The sequence below is a fragment of the Hyperoodon ampullatus genome (genome assembly GCF_949752795.1).
Source record: "Hyperoodon ampullatus genome assembly, chromosome: 13".
Taxonomy (NCBI): domain Eukaryota; kingdom Metazoa; phylum Chordata; class Mammalia; order Artiodactyla; family Ziphiidae; genus Hyperoodon; species Hyperoodon ampullatus.
Window position 1 is genome coordinate 59,980,024 of NC_136926.1, and position 20,682 is coordinate 60,000,705.

General features: G+C 37.3%; 1 protein-coding gene across 1 annotated transcript; it reads left to right on the top strand.

The window, feature by feature from the left end:
• Window positions 1-18,566: 18,566 nt before the first annotated feature.
• Window positions 18,567-20,467, top strand: LOC307062164 (CD2-associated protein-like; the record flags this gene model as incomplete). Its single annotated transcript, XM_079717702.1, is given in 3 exon segments — window positions 18,567-18,929; window positions 18,933-19,062; window positions 19,065-20,467. Coding segments are annotated over 3 exon segments (1,896 nt in total).
• Between the last annotated feature and the right edge of the window lie 215 nt (window positions 20,468-20,682).

Here is a 20,682-nt window from a genome sequence, read left to right on the forward strand (position 1 = left end):
GTGATGTTGAGCATATTTTCATATGCAAATAGGCTTCCGAAACTCGTATTTTTTGGTTTTTTAAACTAAGAAAGTTTTAAGTTAGCATATGTATATATATATATATATATATATGTATGTATATGTATATATGTATATATACACTTATATATGTATATATATTTATATATAATACATATATATTTTTATCCAACTTTCAAGGTTTTTTCATAGATGTCAGTAAAATAGGTGTTTACAATGAGAGCTCTCTAAAAGTTTAACAAATTAGATGTTTTTCCAATTTAAAGTATCCATTATCTTGCTATTGATGAGTAATATCTTAATAGTGACTCAAAACAATGACACAAGAGGCATCCTCACAAGAGAGTACAAAGGATGCAGTCTTCACAAGATCTAGAAAGTTTATCCCCCAAAATAGTCTAAGAAAGTAAAGGTCCTTCATTGTACAGGCAGACAAAACAAAGGTTAAGGTGACAAAGGCACCTCATGGGCTGAAACCCCTTATGTCAAATTTTCCTGCGATTTGGCACAGCCAGACAAAAAGACTGCTCAGAATGTCAATTTATTCTACTGGCTGCAAAGAGGCCTCTGCTGGTACCAAAGGTCTGGTTCTTCATAGAGTTCAGGCAAAGGAGAGAAGTCTGCTGTGGACACTTCTTCATTGCTGAAACTGTCAACTCAAAAAAAACACACAATCTAAAAATTGAGAGTTGTGTTTAATTCAGGGACCTTGCTGAGGACTATAGCCCAAGAATTAACCTCTCAAGTAGCTCTGAGGAACTGTTCCAGAAAGATAAAAGAGGAGCCAGTATACATAGGAGTTTTTGCTGAAAAAAGAAAAAAAAATGTAGTTGAACATCAAAAGCTTACTGCTAATCACAAAAAATCAGATATCTCAAGTTAATGATTTTAGTGCCTTTCTATGTATGGGAAGATGCAAGAGTTTGGGCTCACTGAAATTATTCCATAGATATGCATCTTAACTATCTAGGACTAGTATTCTGTTTTTCTCCATCTTGCATTCTCCTCAGGGTACACCATCGGGGGAAGCTGCAAGGGCTGATGGCTTGATGTCAAGCAACATTCATTGTTTACTGACAGGCAACTTTTTTGTCAAGACATCTTAATATTTTCATTAAGTATTCAGATATGATACAATTTAAATTATAGAGAGATCATTTATTGACAAGATAAAGAGGAATTTGGAGAATAACCACATTGAAACCAGGAAAGAAGTAATCAAAAATTCAAGAAATATAGAGGTAAAGTAAATTTGTTTTGGTGACCAGACGTAAAGAATAAAGGAGGAAAAGGAATCCATAAGGGCTCAGAGATTTTAAAATGAGTTTAATTTGTAGATGTCATATTTGCTGCAGTTGTAGAATGACAACCAGGTAATAATTTCTAATTAGGGGTTGTGTACAAAAATCTGGTTGTATAAAGAAATATGGGGGAGCAAAATTTGCCATCCCAAAATGTTTCTTTGGCATGCAGATTATATTGAGTTGAAATTGATCAAGGTCCAAAAGACTCAAGAAGAAATTTCAACTTCTTCTTAACTTCCTAAAAATATTTCCATAGATGACCTGTTCCCAGTATAAAGCTATCACCAGAGAGATATGCAAAGAATATGGAATAGGTGTGGTAGGGAAACACAGGGGAGCCTAGAGGTCTGAGTCTACTCTGTGTTCCATTGTCTCTACATGGCCCAGCAAACATATGCTTTTCCATCTCAGTGTCAATTGCCTTCCTTCCCTTTGAAGTCCCAAACCCCCATCCCCGAATCCTCCTTTGTCTTTAGCTGAAGATGGTATTTAAGGTGAGGGCTTCAGCCATTTTGGTGAGTTATTCAGTTTTCCTGGGTCTCTCCTATGTATATGTGTTATTAAACTTCTGTTTTATTTTCTCCTTTTAACCTATCTCATGTCAGTTAATTCTTAGACTAGGCAGAAGAAACTAGAAGGGTAGAGGAAAATTTCTCCACAAAGAGTTCACTTGTCAACTTCATGAGATCAGTGACTTTGTCTTGTTACCTGTCATAGACCTAGATTCTCATGGGTGACACAGACAATCCTCAATGCATACTTGATGAATGGGAGAAAGACAGCAAGAAGGAAGAAAAGAATGAAGGATGGAAGCGAACGGGAAAGGAAGATGAAGGAAAAGGTGAGAGAGATAGAGAACATTCATGGTGTGAAAAAGAAAAGGAAATAAAAAGAATATTAGAAAAGAAACAGGTTCTTTTCTGGTAATATAAGTTATTTCTTCTTAAATAGTTTTATCCTCAATACTTTGATCACATTGTTCATCTCATTTTCATCTGAGATGTTTAACATACACATAATGTAAAAGATAAATTTAGATACATTTATTATTGTGAAAATCATAGCAAAAAAGAAATGCAATCATTCAATGAATGTCTATTTGTTCAGGTTAGTAAGCATAATGGTAATAATTTTTTACATTGCAATAAAGCAAGCAGTGAGAATGGATTACTGCTTTTATAGACCAACATTTATTTCATCTGATTCAGAGACGTTCACGTTATTTCATTTAGGAAACAGTTACTGTTATATCAGGTTGTCATTTTTTTAAGGTAAACCTGTCAATATTGACACTTTAATGCAAATTTCAAGGTAAGATATCTCAAATTTAAATGAGTCTACAGCCTGAAAGTTGTAGAAGTTCAATTGGTTTCTACTAAATAAAAATAGTTTTGAGCTTTCTACAATAAAGTAGAAAACTAGAAATTGATTATAGGAGGTTTCTTAAGTCAGCCTCTCACCTTCAAGCAAAGTAAAGTATATTTCTCTGAAGAAAGGTAAAATCCTATTCATTCTTCTATGACATTTATATTCTCTTTCTCTTGACTATAAAACCATGAACACCAAGCTCTAAATATATGGTAGACATTTTGTTTGTGTGGGGAGTTGAATCAAATGAACCTAAGCATGAAACATTTTCCCAGGTTGGTGACAGAATAAAGAAACCAGCAGGACACACAAGGTGAAAGAATGGAGACCTGATTAAGTCCAGGGGTCAGTTTAATGACAAAGTCAAACATAGCTGTGGCTAGATGTGATTCTCTAATTCTATCTTATTGTAAGTAACATTGACTGTTTGATAAAGTGACAATAATAAGAAAATTGAATAATGTGTATCATCTAAACACGGTAGCCAACTTTTTAGAAAGATAGACTCCAAAAACATAAAATATTTAGCCTGAATTCAATACCATTATATTTCAAAAGGAAATCTAAGAAAGAGGAAGTGAATTAATGTTCAAAGATATGTACGAGATTCTCTGCTAAAATTATTATATGGGTTATCAGAATTTTCTTTCCTCAAAAAGTGATATTATTTCTATATTAGTTTCATAGGCCTTCTGTAACAAATTACCACAAAATTGCTGACTTCAAACAATAGATATTTATTCTCTCACACTTCTGGAGGTGAAAAGTCCAATATCAAGGTGTCAGCAGGGCCACCCTCCTGCTTAAGACTTTAGATAAGAATCCTTCATTGGCTCTTACAGTTTCTGGTGGCTCTTGCATGACTCCAATCTCTGCTCCATCTTCACATGGCCTTTTTCCCCTTGTTTCTTTATCAATTTATCCTTCTCTTTTCTTATAAGGATAAATAAACTATAGTACATGAAATACTATACTGTTAAAAAGAAATGAGCTATCAAGCAGTGAAAAGACATGGAGGAATCTTAAATGCATATAACAAAGTGAAACAAACCATCTGAAAAGACTATATACTGTATACTTCCAATTATAGGAGTTAGGACATGGAGATATCATTTTGAGGGTCACCATTCAACCCACTACAATTTCCATTTTTACAGGTAAGAGAAACCTAATCATAGAATATAAATGACTTCTAAGGAACACATTGGAATGGAGAGGAAAAACTTTGCAGAATCATTCAAACCCCAAGTTGCAAATTGTTATTGTGATTGTGCTGACAAAACTCTACAGAGAAGACAAAACTGTACTTCTGATATTTTAATGAGCAAAGACATCAAAATATCATTTAAAATATCAAACAAACAAAGTTAACAGTATATCATGGATTGGTTAAAATCAAACCTTAAAAAAAATGCCAAGAAAACCAGAGTGAGATTTGGAGTTATAATATGCATCAAAAGGATAAGCACTGTTGTCCTTGGAGATGATGTATTATTAATAGTTTACATAAAAAAGAAAACCTTGACCGCTAATTGTCTCTTGGATACACTGTCAAGGAAAATTTCTTTGATTTGAAAGGAGGATAAAAACCTTCACAGAGAAAGACTGAAGCTTAAAATAGATGAGGTGTTTAAAAGAGAGGAACTGGACTTTTCAAGCAATTTTAAGTCTCCTCATGTAGGTAAATTCCAGCTAAATATACAATGTAACTTCTGGCTTGGAAAATTACTAATCTACATTGACGTATATGCACTACCAAATGTAAAATAGATAGCTAGTGGGAAACAGCTGCATAGCACAGGGAGATCAGCTCCGTGCTTTGTGACCACCACCTAGAGGGCTGGGATAGGGAGAGTGGGAGGGAGATTCAAGAGGGAGGGGATATGGGGATACATATATATATATATATGTATATATATATATATATATATATATATATATATATATATATATAGCTGGTTCACTTTGTTATACAGCAGAAACTAACACAACATTATAAAGCAATTATACTCCAATAAAGATGTTAAAAAAAAATACTAATGAACAGTTTGAGTTCTGCCAGGATGAAATAGTTGTGCATATCATGACATTTCTATTTAAAAGAGGAGGTGCATTCCACAAATTATACATTTTACCTCAACCTCTGGGAATATTTGAAAGGAATTATTAAAGGATTACTAGTAAGCATTAAGAATAAACAAAGGTGATCTTTAGAACCTGGGATGAAATCAACTAAAATTATTCATTCTCTACATGGATGTTTATGATGTTTTATTCACAATTGCCAAAACTTGGAAGCAATCAAGATGTCTTTTAGTAGGGGAATGGATAAATCAACTATGGTACATTAAATATCGACCAGTGTTAAAAAGAAATGAGGTATCAAGTAGTGAAAACACATGGAGAAGTCTTAAGTGTGTATTACCAAGTTAAAGAAGCCAATCTGAAAAGATTATATACTGCATGATTCAAATTATATGACATTCTGTAAAAGGCAGTCTATGGAGATAGTAAAATATCAGTGGTTTCCCAGCTTTAGTGGGAAGAGAGTTGTGAATAGATGGTGTACAGAAGAAACCTAGGGCATGAAGCTACTCTGTATGATATTATAATAAAACTAAATGTATGATACATGTCATTATAAATTAGTCCAAACCCATAGAATATATAACACTGAGTGAATCTTAGTGTAAATTATGGACTCTGAGTGAAAATTATGTGTTAATGTAAGTAACAAAGGTACCATTTTGGTGGGAGTTGTAGATAATGTCTATCCATGTGTGGGGTCAGAGGGTGTATGATAAATCCCTTCATCTACTCAATTTTCCTGTGAATATTACTCTAAAAAATAAAGTTTATTTTAAAAACTATAATGAAATATCATAACCAGGATATACCCATCTTATCCAGATTTCCCGTTTTATTTACAAATTGTCTTTTGATTCAGAATCTGAGAAAAGTATGAAAAAGGAAACAACAGGAAAACATCACAGAGAATTTGCATCAATAAAGGCTGGGGGCTTCCCTGGTGGTGCAGTGGTTGAGAGTCCGCCTGCCTATGCAGGGGACATGGGTTCATGCCCCGGTCCGGGAAGATCCCATATGCCACGGAGTGGCTAGGCCCATGAGCCATGGTGTCTGAACCTGCACGTCCAGAGCTTGTGCTCCACAATGGGAGAGGCCACAACAGCGAGAGGCCTGTGTACTGAAAAAAAAAAAAAAAAAGGGCTGAAATTTCACATGATTTATAAAAATTATGGGAGAGGGAAGTGGAGGAATTTCATGGGTTGAGTTGTAAGGAAAGAGTCTCTTAGTTTAAAATAACATTTTAGTTGCAGACAGAAAGTGTGGGAGAGGGTTTTAGGACTATATTTGCTATATTGTGAAGAACATTGAGAATAATAATAACAGACAGTGAGGATTTCAAAGATATTTGTATTTCCCACTCTTCTGTGTTATGTAAAGAGCCTTGGTTTATTTAAATGTAAGTTAGTTCATTATTATTTTTCTGTTAGACTGATATTTCTTCAAATTGTCACTGACAGAACTAGTGCCACAGAGAGCCTGTGGAATTAAACAAAAATCACACAAATGGGAACAAAGTCTTTGTATTCAGATTTTGCTATAGCAAGTGAGCCAAAACCATCACTTGCACTTGGCAAAAACTCAAAGGCAGGAAGGGGAGCATGAAAGCTTTATAGTAGAAAAAAAGGATGGCTTCAGGTATGCTACTGTAGAAGGTTGTTGCTTAGCAAAGCTAGAAACAGACTAACTAGAATCAAGGCATCTTATGTGATTGGTTTGGAAAGCAGATTTATGTTTATCTGGTTGGCCAGGTGTTGGGAGAGGGAGCAAGCCTGAAGTCCAAGTCCTGTCTATTCTGGGCTGATCCCACAGAGGTTGGGGTTTGGCTCCCTGAACTGATGGCTCAAGAGACTGTGGGTCAGAATTCTTTTGTCAAACATGATTTCGCCTTTGTTATTTGTATATTGTCTATTAGCCCTGGTCTGTTTTCCCTTCTTCCTTTTATTCCTTCCTTTTTTCCCATCTATCTATGCATCCATTTGCCAAGCTTATCTAGCAGCCTCCCTTAATTGCTCAGCTATATATCAAACCTTGGATTATAAAGCACAGTTTACTCACATTAAATTATTGTCAATTTTCTTTGGTTAAAGTATGATGTGTAGGATAGTGTAATGAGCATAATCTGGAAAAAATAGAGCAATCCTTACAGAAGAGGTAAGACTATATATTTTTTTCAAATCCATATTGAACACTTAAAACATGAAGATAACACTTTTAGCCTTAGTGATAATGCGGTCATGGTTCTATTTATCAAAAACTCACAATGCAGTTAGGAAGTTGAATAAATTATATATATATATATATATATATATATATATATATATATATATATATATATATATATATATATATACACACACACATATATATAAATGTGAAATTATAATTTTAATAGAAGTCTAAGCAGATAAGGTAGGGGGACCCCAGAGAAACAACCATACATAAATTTTTTAACATAAGAGAAGCCATTTTAGGCCTAAGCCATTTGGTGATCTAAGCCTGGCCACAATGCTTGCACTGCAGAAGAATAGGTCTCAGTACTTAATGATTTTAAGGTAACAAAAGGAGGTAAAACAGCTATTACCGGGTCAGGGAGATAACCGTATCTGAGACAGTTTATTAGTTGTAAAGACTCCCAGTTCTATTTCAAAGATAAAGATTAGAATAAAGCACATTCTTGAGATGTTTTGCAGAATTCAAATCCCCTTCACCACTTAACCACCAAATTAAATGGAACCTAAGGAATAAGGATGCTAAACTTTTCTAACCCTCATGACTTAAATCAACTACAGTCTGGACTTTGTCAACAATTGCCCCAGCTCTATGCTGAATTCTTCTTTGCTCAAGCCTCTTCAGGAGTATGCATGCCCCCTTTAGCTTAAATTTTTCTTAAGTTTGCTGTTCAGGGAGACACTGCTTTGGGAAATATCTCTGGTTCTCTCTTTACTTGCCTCAAGTAATAAACCCTTCCTTCTCCTGCTCTTTGGCTTAAGTGTATTTTGGCTTAACACCCACCAAGAGGAAAACCCAGTTTTTGGATAACAAATTTTTCAACATATTTTTATTGTGGAAATACAAAGAAGAAGACTACTAGTTGTCCAAAGTAGATGGAATGGGCTTCAGAGAGAGGAGATGTACAGAGGTTTCTAAAAAGTTGTTGCTTGCTAGATGGACAAGAGTAAAACAATGATAATGCATGACATTATCTCGTGTTTCTAATGGGAGCTGGCTGTGAGATCAGCATTAGCAAAAGTGCGGCAATGGGTTTAGAAAGCCATGTAAAGCACTTTACCATGACAGACAATTATTTAAACAACCAGGTTGACTAGAGATCAAGATGGCAAAGGAGTAGGACGTGGAGCTCACCTTCTCTCCACAGATACATCAAAAATATATCTACATCTGAAACAACTCTCACAGAACATCTACTGAACACTGGCAGAAGACCTCAGCCTTCCAAAAGCGCAAGGAAATCTCCATGCAAAAGAAAAAAAAGAGAGAGAGAGAAAGGAATTGGGATGGGACCTATGCCTCTGCAAAGGAGATGTGAAGGAGGAAATGTTTCTACACACTGGGAAGTCCCCTCACTGGCAGGGACAGAGGGGGAGCTTAGGAATTTCAGAGGAGAGTGTAGCAGCAGGTGTGCAGAGGGCAAAGTGGAGAGAAACCTGCACACAGGGTCAGTGCCAACTGGCACTCCCCAACCTGAGATAATTGTCTGCTTGACCACTGGGGCAGGTTCAGGTTGGGTACTGAGGCTCAGGCTTCAGAGGTCAGGCTCCAGGGAGAGGACTGGGGTTGGCTGCATGAAGACAGCCTGAGGGGGCTAGAGTGTAGTGTGCCAAATCTGAGGGAGCCTGAGAAGAAGGCTGAGCCCACCAGAGAGGCAAGGGAACATTGTTGGGGTGGTGCATGAGGAGAGGGGCTATCCCAACATAGGAACTTCTTTCTCTGTGCACTCACAGGTGGCAGAACACCACCTACATGAGCTGCAGGGGTGGATGCAAGCCACAGCTGCTATCTTGGACCTCAGAAGTGGACAAAGACCACTACCACTACTGCTGCTGCTGCTGCTGCTGCTGTCACAAATCATCCTGTGACTGAGTGCAGGTCACTGCCATCACCTTCCTGGGAGCCTGCATGGCCAGCCACTGCTGAGGGTCCCACGATCTGGGGCCAACTTCCCTGGGAGAGCATACAGCACACCCCAGTTTTTGGAGCTTCCTGCCAGTCTCTGCCACCACTTCACACATGCCCCAGTTGTGGCTGCCTTATCCCTCCCCCCCCCAACCTGAGTGGGTAAGTGTGTCCCAATCAGCTACTGCTTTCACCCTTCTCACCTGGGTGAGGAACAGACACCTGAAGGTGCACCACACTCAGAGGTGGGACTAAAACCAAAGCTGAACCCCAGGAGCTCTGGGACTAAGGAAGGGGAACAAAAATCTTTCTTCAGCTGCACAAGCCACAGATGAAATCCCCATGACTGGCTTGGTAGACCCTGAATCTGTGGAATATCTGAATGGACAATGAGTGCTCCCACAAGAGAGACGGGTCTAGTTTTAGCAGCTGTGGACTCAGGACAAGTACACATGGGAGTTGGGCCAGGTCAGAGTCTGAGCTGCCCCCACAGTGCCCACAGTGGGTCCAGAGATCTTGAGGTATTGGGAGGCCTCCTGGGGAGGCAGGTGTTGGTTGTGGCTCACTGTGGAAGCAGGGACACTGACAGCTGAGCCCCCAGGAAAATTTTATTATTACTATTATTTTTTTCTTTTATTTCATTTGCTCTATTGATGTTTTACTATTATTTTTTACTTTTTGTTTATTTTTCTTTTCTTTTAAAAATTTTTTAATATATTTTTAATTTTTCTATTTCACTTTTTTATTGTTTTTTATTGTTTTTGTTCTTAGTTTTCTTTTGTTTTTATCTTTTTTTAATCATTTTTGTGTTTACTTTTTTTTTTTTTTTTTTTTTTTTTGCAGTACGTGGGCCTCTCACTGTTGTGTTCCATTGAGGAACACAGGCTCCGGATGCACAGCCTCAGCAGCCATGGCTCATGGGCCCAGCCACCCCGTGGCATGTGGGATCTTCCCAGACTGGGGCACAAACCCGTGTGCCCTGCATCGGCAAGCAGACTCTCAACCACTGCGCTACCAGGGAAGCCCTTTTTTAGCTTTTTTTAAGTTTGCTTTCTGGGGTTTTTTTGTTTTTATTTTTATTAGTTTTGTTTTTATTGTTTGTTTTTGTTTTTTGATTCTTTTGTTTGTTTGGTTGTTCTCTTGATGTTTTACTTTTCTTTGATTTTTGTCTATTTCTTTGTTTTTGTTTGTCTGGTTTTGATTTTACCATTTGTCTGAGTTTCGTTGGTCTGTTTTGTTTTTTGTTGTTGTTGGTTTTGGTTTTGTTATTTGTCTTGGGCAATGTTTCTGTTTTCTTTTCCTTTCCCTTTTTTTTTTTCTGCCATGCTGCACAGCTTGAGGGATCTTTGTTCCCCTGCCAGGGGTTGGGCCTGAGCCTCTGGGGTGGGAGCACTGAGTCCAGGATGCTGGACTTCAAGAGAATTCCTAGCCTCAGGCAGTATTAATCAGTATGAGCTCTCCATCTCGAAAACAAGCTCCAGCTCAACCCAACTGTCTCAGGATCCAGTGCTGGACTCCTTAGGCCAAACAACCATCAAGACAGGAAAACAGCACCACACATCAGCAGACAGGCTGCCTAAGGTAGTACTAAGCTCACAGACAACCAAAAACACGTGACCTGACACAGCCCTGCTTATCAGAGGGAAAAGACAACTCCACCCACCAGAGTGCAGACACCAATCCCTCCCACGAGGAAGTCTACACAAGCCACTGGGACAACCAAACCCACCAGGTAGAAGACACCAGAAGCAAGAGGAACAATGACCCTGAAGCCTGCAGAAAAGAGACCAAAACCACAATAAGTTAGACAAAATGAGACAACAGAAAAATAAGTTGCAGACTAAGGAGCAAGGTAAAAACTCACAAGATCAAATAAATGAAGAGGAAAGAGGCAAGTACCTGAAAAAAGATTTCAGAGTAATGATAGTAAAGATAATCCAAGATCTTAGAAATAAAATGGAAGCATGGATCGAGCAGATAGAAGAAATGATTCACAAGGACCGGGAAGAAATAAAGAACAAACAAACAGTGATGAAAAACACAACAACTGAAATGAAAAGTACACTAGAAGGAATCAATAGCAGAATAACTGAGACAGAAGAATGTATAAATGAGCTGGAAGAAAGAATGGTTGAAAAAATTGCCATGGAACAAAATAAAGGAAAAATAATGAAAAGAATTGAGGAGAGTCTCATAGACATCTGAGACAAACACACCAACATTCGAATTATAGGGGTCTCAGAAGGAGAAAAGAAAGAGAAAGGGTCTAAGAAAATATTTGAAGAGGTTATAGTTGAAAACATCCCTAACACGGGAAAGGAAATAGTCACCCAAGTCCAGGAAGGACAGAGTCCCATACAGGATAAACCCGAGGAGAAACACTCCAAGACATATTAATGAAAATAACAAAAATTAAATACAAAGAAAAATATTAAAAGCAGCAAGAGAAACGCAACAAATAACATACTAGGGAACCCCATAAGAGTATCAGCAGATTTTTCAGCAGAAACTCTGCAGGCTAGAAGGGAGTGGCATGATATATCTATAGTGATGAAAGGGAAAAACCTACAACCAAGATTAGTTTAAGCAGTAAGGACATCATTCAGATTTGATGGAGAAATCAAATGCTTTACAGACAAGCAAAAGCTAAGAGAATTCAGCACCATGAAACCAACTTTACAACAAATGTTAAAGAAATTTCTCTAAGCAGGAAACACAAGGAAGAAAAAGACCTACAAAAACAAATCCAAAACAATTAAGAAAATGGTAATAGGAACATACATAGCGATAATTACCTTAAATATAGATGGGTTAAATGCTACAACCTGAAGACAGAGACTGGATGAATGGATACAAAAGTAAGACCTCTATATATGCTGTCTACAAGAGAACCTAGGGACTAGGTTTCTAGGGTCTGAACCTACACTTCAGACCTAGGGACACATACAGACTGAACGTGAGGGGATGGAAAAAGGTATTCCATGTAAATGGAAATCAAAAGAAAGCTGGAGTAGTGATACTCATAACAGACAAAATAAACTTTAAAATAAAGGCTATTACAAGATACAAGGAAGGACACCACATAATGATGAAGAGATCAATTCAAGAAGAATATATAACAATTGTAAATATTTATGCACCCAACTTAGGATCACCTCAATATATCAGACACATGCTAATGGTCATAAATGGGGAAATAAACAGTAACACAATAATAGTGGAGAACTTTAACACCCACCTCAAACCAATGGACAGATCATCCAGACAAAAATTTAATACAGAAACATAGGCCTTAAATGACACATTAGACCAGATACACTTAATTGATATTTACAGGACATTCCATCCAAAAGCAACAGAATACACTTTCTCCTCAAGTGCACATAGAACATTCTCAAGGATAGATCACATCTTCAGTCACAAATCAAGCCTCAGTTAATTTAAGAAAATTAAAATCATACCATGCACCTTTTCTGACCACAACACTATAAGATTAGAAATCAATGACAGGAAAAATCAGTGAAAGGCACAAGCACATGGAGGCTAAACAATGTGTTGCTAAATAACCACTGAAGAATTCAAAGAGTAAATCAAAAAATACTAAGAAACAAATGATAATGAACACATGAAGACCTAAAACCTATGTGATTCAGCAAAAGCAGTACTAAGAGGGAAGTTTATAGCAATACAATCCTACCTCAAGAAAAAAGAAAAATCTCAAATAAACAACCTAACCTTACACCTAAAGCAACTAGAGAAAGAAGAACAAACAAAACACAAAATTAGTAGAAGAAAAGAAATCATAAAAAATCAGAGCAGAAATAAATGAAATAGAAACAAAGAAAACAATAGAAAAAAATCAATGAATCTAATAGCTGGTACTTTGAAAAGATAAACCGAAGTGATAAACCTTTAGCCAGACTCATCAAGAAAAAAAGGGAGAGGACTCAAATCCATAAAATTAGAAATGAAAAAGGAGATATGACAGACACTGCAGTAATACAAATGATCATGAGACTACTAGAAGAAACTCTATGGCAACAAAATGGACGACCTGGAAGAAATGGACAATTTCTTAGAAAGGTACAATCTTCCAAGACTGAACCAGGAAGAAATAGAAAATATGAACAGACCAATCACAATTAACAAAATTGAAACTGCAATTAAAAACTTCCAACAAGCAAATGTCCAGGACAAGGTGGCTTCACAGGTGAATTCTATCAAAGTTTTAGAGAAAAGCTAACATGTATACTTCTCAAGCTCTTCCAAAAAATTTCAGAGGGAGGAACACTCCCAAATTCATTGAATGAATACACCATTACCTTGATACCAAAGCCAGACAAAAATATCACTAAAAATGAAAATTAGAGGTTAACATCACTGATGAACATAGAAAAAAACTTTCTCAACAAATTACTAGCTAAACAAATCCATCAACACATTAAAAGGTTCTTACACCATGATCAAGAGAGATTTATCCCAGGGATGCAATGACTCTTCAATATATACAGATCAATCAGTGTGGTACACCATATTAACAAATTGAAGAATAAAAACCATATGATCATCTTAATAGATGCAGAAGAAAACTTTTCACAACATTCCACACCCATTTATTAAAAAAAAAAAAAACTCTCCAGAAAGTGGGAATAGAGGGAACCTACCTCAAAGTAATAATGGCTATATATGACAAACTCACAGCAAACATCATTCTCAATGGTGAAAAACTGAAAGCATTTCCTCTATGCTCAGGAAAAGGACAATGATTGCCACTCTGACCATTTATATTCAACATAGTTTTGGAAGTCCTAGCCACAGCAATCAGAGAAGTAAAAGAAATAAAAGGAATCCAAATTGGAAAAGAAGTAAAACTGTCACTCTTGGCAGATGACATGATACAATCCAAAAGATGTTACCAGAAAACTACTAGAACTAATTAATGAATTTGGTGAAGTTGCAACATACAAAATTAATGCACAGAAATCTTTTTCATTCCTATACACTAACAATGAAAAATCAGAAAGTGAAATTAAAGAAACAATACCATTTACCATCACAGCAAGAAGAATAAAATACTCAGGAATAAACCTACCTAAGGAGGTAAAAACCTATATGAAGAAAACTATAAAATTCTGATGAAAGGATTCAAAGATGATACAAACAGATGGAGAGATATACAATGTTCTTGGATGGCAATAATCAATATTGTGAAAATGACTATACTACACAAAGCAATCTACAGGTTCAGTGAAATTCTTATCAAATTACCAATGCCATTTTTATAGAATTTGAACAAAGAATTTTACAATTTGTATGGAAACACAAAAGACCCTGAATAGCCAAAGCCATCTTGAGACAGAAAAACGGAGTTGGAGGTGTCAGGCTCCCTGAATTCAGACCACACTACAAAGCTACATTAATCAAGACAGTATGGTACTTGTACAAAAACAGAAACATAGATCAAAATGGAACAGGATAAAAAGCCCAGAGATAAACCCATGCACCTATGGTCACCTAATCTATGACAAAGGAGGCAAGAACATATAATGGAGAAAGACATTCTCTTAAATAAGTGGTGCTAGGAAAACTGGAGAGCTCCATGTAAAAGAATGAAATTACAACACTCCCTCACGTTACACACAAAAACTAAACTCAAAATGGATTTAAGAACTAAATGTAAGTCCAGACATTATAAAACTCTCAGAGGAAAATGTAAGCAGAACATTCTTTGATATAAATCACAGCAAGATCTTTTATGACCCACCTCCTAGAGTAATGGAAATAAAACCAAAAATAAACAATTGGGACCTAATTAAACTAAAATGCTTTTACAGAGAAAATGAAACCATACAGAAGATGAAAAGACAACCTTCAGAATGCACGAAAATATTTGCCAGTGAAACAGCTGACAAGGGATTAATCTCCAAAATACACAAACAGCTCATGCAGCTCAATATAAAAAATACAAACAGGGCTTCCCTGGTGGCGTAGTGGTTGAGAGTCCACCTGCCAATGCAGGGGACGTGGCTTCGTGCCCCAGTCTGGGAGGATCCCACGTGCCACAGAGCGACTGGGCCTGTGAGCCGTAGCCGCTGAGCCTGTGCATCTGGAACATGTGCTCTGCAGCAGGAGAGACCACAGTGGTGAGAGGCCCGAGTACCGCAAAAGAAAAAAAAAATACAAACAACCCAATCAAAAAATGGGTTGAGGAGCTAAATAGACATTTTCCCAAAGAAGTCATCCAGATGGTCAAGAAACACATGAAAAGGTGTTCAATATCACAAATTATTAGACAAATGCAAATGAAAAGTACAATGAAGTATCACATCACACTGGTCAGTATGGCAATCATAAAAATATCTACAAACAATAAATGTTGGAGAGAGTGTGAAGAAACAGGGACCCTCTTGCACTGTTGGTGGGAACGTAAATTGATATAGCTACTATGGGGGTTGGTGGGAACGTAAATTGATATAGCTACTATGGGGAACAGTATGGAGGTTCCTTATAAAGCTAAAAATAGAACTACCCTATGACCCAGCAATCCCACTACTGGGCATATACCCAGAGAGAACTATAATTCAAAAAGACACATGAACCCCAACATTCATTGTGGCCCTATTTACAACAGCCAGGACATGGAAACATAATAAATGTCTACTCACAGATGAAAGGATAAAGATGTGGTAAATATATATAGTGGAATATTACTCAGCCATATAAAGGAATAAAGTTGTGCCATTTGCAGAGACGTGCATGGACCTAGAGACTGTCATACAGAATGAAGTAAGTCAGAACGAGAAAAATGAATATTGTATAATATAGCTTATATGTGGAATCTCAAAAAATGATACAGATGAACCTATTTGCAATGTAGAAATAGAGAGACAGCTGTAGAGAACAAACATATGGACATCAAAGGTTGGAGGAGGGTGGGATGAATTGGGAGATTGGGATTGACATGTGTACACTACTACATTTATAATGGGTAACTAATGAGAACCAACTGTATAGCACAGGGAACTCTACTCAGTGCTCTGTGGTGACCTAAATGGGAAGGAATTCCAAAAAAGAGTGGATATATGTAAACGTATAGCTGATTCACTTTGCTGTACAGCAGAAACTAACACAACATTGTAAATCAACTATACTCCAATAAAAATTAATTTAAAAAATAATAAAAGCAGATGTTAATAAACTGAAACATTAAAAATTCTAAAAAATAAATCCATGCTTTTGTTTTCCAAAATTAAAAAAAAAAAAACATTTCCATTCATACTTCTATTCTCTCTTTTAATGGGAATCAGAAACATTTAGTCTTCTTAAACTCAGTCTATACCTAAAAATTGAGGATGGAGCCAAATATATTAGGGGGACAATTTTTCCTCAAGTATAAGTAAAATATGCAAATATTCTTGTATACATTCTCTCTATTAGCTCCTCAATTCATAAATGATCCTTTGTTTCTAGTGATCAGCTTATAAAAGTTGCCCAGAAAAGAAACAACAATCTTGTAATTCCGAAAGATTTACCTTAATTTTTTTTTTAAATGAGATTTTGAAAATGCTTGACAAGAAAATTAGCATTAAGCTCTTTTTGAATTTTCCTCAGGTAAATGCATGATAATTGAATGAGGACTTCTCTGCGTCTTGCAGTTGGAAGAAAGATAGATGCAATCATTTTGAAAGCCTTCTATTTGCCTGACAAGAATCTGTGGCTATCTTATTTTCTAAGCACTCTAATTATCAGCAGGAAGAAAAAGCCAAGAGTATGAAGAGAATTAATATGCTCTTTCATTTTTCTCTTCAGAAAGAAAAGTAAATTCAGTGTGATAAAAACAGCTAGTAATGGCCTTCTCACTTTTATATTAGTGACTAGGAATGTAAATGACTGAGGCATTGCCTTTTGGTTTTGATAGTTCTGAAACCCAGCACTAAGATTTAACAATGAAAGAAATGGCTTCTTTTGCTCCATAAAGATCAGTGATGCTATTGAGATAATGCCACTGGTACATAACCAATAGCTTTTTCTAATCTGGGTAGATTTTGAAAGAACCTTTCTCTTGGGACTCATCAATAAAGCATTGGATTAAACTTCATCTTAGATAATATTTTAAAAGAGGTAGCTTTAATATAAAGATCATAATACAAAAACCAGAAATAGTACATTTTGCAAATGAAAATAAGCAGGATTGAATGACCCAGGGAAGAAGGTTACATGTGACAAATTAAAGTTAGGAAATTATAGGTTTAAATTAAGAATTGCATTTTTTTCAATGTAGATATTAAAATATTTAGAAAAGAACACATTTTTGAAGTCAAAGTTTTGTAATAGTGTTCTTTAAAGCAAATCAATCTAACCACATACTTAAAATTATAGATCATAAAGTAAACATTGAGTTTAACTGAATCTAGAAAAAGATAAATATTGATTTTTTGAATAGGTAAGGAATTTAATAAATTGGGTTTGGGTGGGCAGTGAGGCGTGTACCTCTAGTTTCTGTTCCAAAAAATTTGAGCCCTTTCAGTGAATAAGTACAAGTCTCTATGAACACACATACAGGCACACACACACAGCACACATACACACACTCACACATAAATTTAGAACTCTTCTAGGAAGATTGATTAACACTCCTTCCCTGATGCCGAAAGCTCAGCCTCTGTACATGGGTGATGAATGGAATCTTGGAGACAGAGTTTTGGGTGAAGTAGAAAAGAATGGCTTTATTGCTTTGCCAGGCAAAGGGGGACACAGTGGGCTCCTGCCCTTGAAAACTGTGTGTCCCAACCTAGGGGAGTTTGGTGAGGAGTTTTATGGCAACGGTTCAAGATTGCTGATTAGATTAGGGTATGTGCAGGGCCTGCATTCTTTTAATCTCATCTCAGGTAATCTTCTTGATGAGCTTTTCTGGTTCATTTAGTCTGGCCTCAGGTGGTCTTCTCCAGCGTGAAGAATGCTGACATCTAAAGGGCTTGAGGATATTGCTATGTGTATCCCTTGAGGCAGCACCAGAACCCCGCCCCAAGCCTTCACTATTGTTTCTTGGCTGCCCATCTTTTGTCTTTGCATCCCTTCCTTTCTTGGATTATCAACTGTTTGGATCTGCCCTTTGGAACTCAGGGAAGGTCATTGAGGCTGGAGGGGGACAGAAAGCCTTCTGTGCCCAGGAGCCCCACAGGGTCCTACTCAGTTTCATCTCTTCTTGCAAGAAATGTTAAATACCTTGGTTTCATAATAGAAAATTCTATTATAATGTGGGACAAAGCTTTGTGACCAGAAATCTAAATGTAAATTTGTAACCACAGTATTTTGGCAGTATGGATTTGACCATAGACAGAAAGCAAGCAAGCAAGCAAACAATAGCTAGAAACAAATTTAAGGTCAAAAGAATAAACTGTGAAAAAAATCATGTTGCTGGGGCACTCCAGCCGCCGCGAGTGAGGAGCGGCCGCCGCCTGTTCCTCACGGGAGGCACGGACGGGACTGGCCGGGGAACGCCGCGGGCGGATGGAGGCACCTTCTTGCCCCGCCTGAGCTCAGCCGGGCTAGAGCCGAGTGGAGGGCCCGCCTCCTGCCACCGGAGCGGCCTCTCGAGCAGCTGGAGGAGGATCGGTGGGCGCCGGGCTGCTCCCCGCGGGAGTCCCAAGCATGGTTGACTATATTGTGGAGTGTGACTATGATGCTGTACATGATGATGAGTTAACTATTCGAGTTGGGGAAATCATCAGAAACGTGAGAAAACGACAGGAGGAAGGATGGCTAGAAGGAGAACTAAATGGGAGAAGAGGAATGTTTCCTGATAATTTTGTTAAGGAAATTAAGAGAGAGACAGAATCCAAGGTTGACAATTTGCCCATCAAACGGGAAAGGCAAGGGAATGTAGCAAGTCTTGTACAACGAATAAGCACCTATGGACTTCTAGCCGGAGGAATTCAGCCACATCCACAAACCAAAAGCATTAAGAAGAAGACCAAGAAGCGTCAGTGTAAAGCTCTCTTTGAATACATTCCATAAAAAGAGGATGAACTGGAGCTGAAAGTGGGAGATACTATTGATATTAGCAAAGAGGTAGAAGAAAGCTGGTGGAGTGAAACCCTGAACAACAAGTTGGGACTGTTTCCCTCAAATTTTGTGAAAGAATTAGAGTAACAGATGATGGTGAAGCTCATGAAGCCCAGGATGATTCAGAAACTGTTTTGGCTGGGTCTACCTCACCTTTACCTTCTCCGGGAAATGGGAACGATACTGCACCTGGATCAGTTACCCAGCCAAAGAAAATCCGAGGAATTGAATTTGGAGATATATTTAAAGAAGGCTCTGTGAAACTTAGGACAAGAACATCCAGTAGTGAAACAGAAGAGAAAAAACCAGAGAAGCCCTTAAACACACAGTCACTAGGATCCAAAACTCAGAGTTTGGAGATAACAAAAACAGACACTGAAAGTAAAATTAAAGCTAAAGAATATTGTAGAACGTTGTTTGCCTATGCAGGTACTAATGAAAATGAACTTACTTTTAAAGAAGGGGAGATAATACAGTTGATAAGTAAGGAGACTGGAGAAGCTAGCTGGTGGAAGGGTGAACTTAATGGTAAAGAAGGAGTATTTCCAGACAATTTTACTGTTCAGATAAATGAACTGGATAAGGACTTTCCTAAACCAAAGAAACCACCACTACCTGCGAAGGGTCCAGCTCCAGAGCCTGAGCTGACAGGTGCAGAGAAGAAGTATTTTCCTACAAAGCCTGAAGAAAAAGATGAAAAGTCAGTGCTGGAACAGAAGCCTTCTAAACCAGCTGCTCCACAAGTCCCACCCAAGAAGACTACTCCACCCACCAAAACCAATAATTTACTGCGATCTCCTGGAACAGTGTACCCAAAGCGACCTGAAAAACCGGTTCCTCCACCTCCTGTAGCCAAGATTAATGGAGACGTTTCTACCATTTTATCAAAATTTGAAACTGAGCCAGTATCAAAACCAAAGCTAGATTCTGAACAGTTACCACTCAGACCAAAATCAGTAGACCTAGATACATTTACAGTTAGAAGCTCTAAAGAAACAGATCTTGTAAATTATGATGACATAGCTTCCTCAGAAAACTTGCTACATCTCACTGCAAATAGACCAAAGATGCCTGGAAGAAGATTGCCCGGCCACTTCAATGGTGGACATTCTCCAACTCAAAGCCCAGAAAAAATCCTGAAGTTACCAAAGGAAGATGATAGTTCCAACCTAAAGCCATCTGAATTTAAGAAGGATTCATGCTACTTTCCAAAGCCGTCTGTTTACCTTTCAACACCTTCAAGTGCTTCTAAACCAAATACAGCTGCTTTTCTAACTCCATTAGAAATCAAAGCTGAGCTAGAAACAGAAAATTCCTTGGATGAACTTAAAGCTCAGATTGTTGAATTGCTGTGTGTTGTGGAAGCACTAAAAAAGGATCATGGGAAAGAACTGGAAAAACTACGAAAAGATTTGGAAGAGAAAGCAACGAGAAGTAATCTAGAAGTGGAAATAGAGAAGCTGAAAAAAACAATCATGTCTTCTTGAAGTGACATGTACCCAGTGTTCTCAGTGTTCCAGGGATTCAGAAGCAACACTATGAACTTCAACTGACTTGTTACTTAAAAATAACAAATGCTGATGTCGTGATAAAGAAATATACATATATGAACTATTATATCTATAGAAAAATGTAGGGGGAGGGTGAATTTATTTTATATATTTTGTTTTGCCAATATGAAAAAAAAGAGGCCTTATTTCTT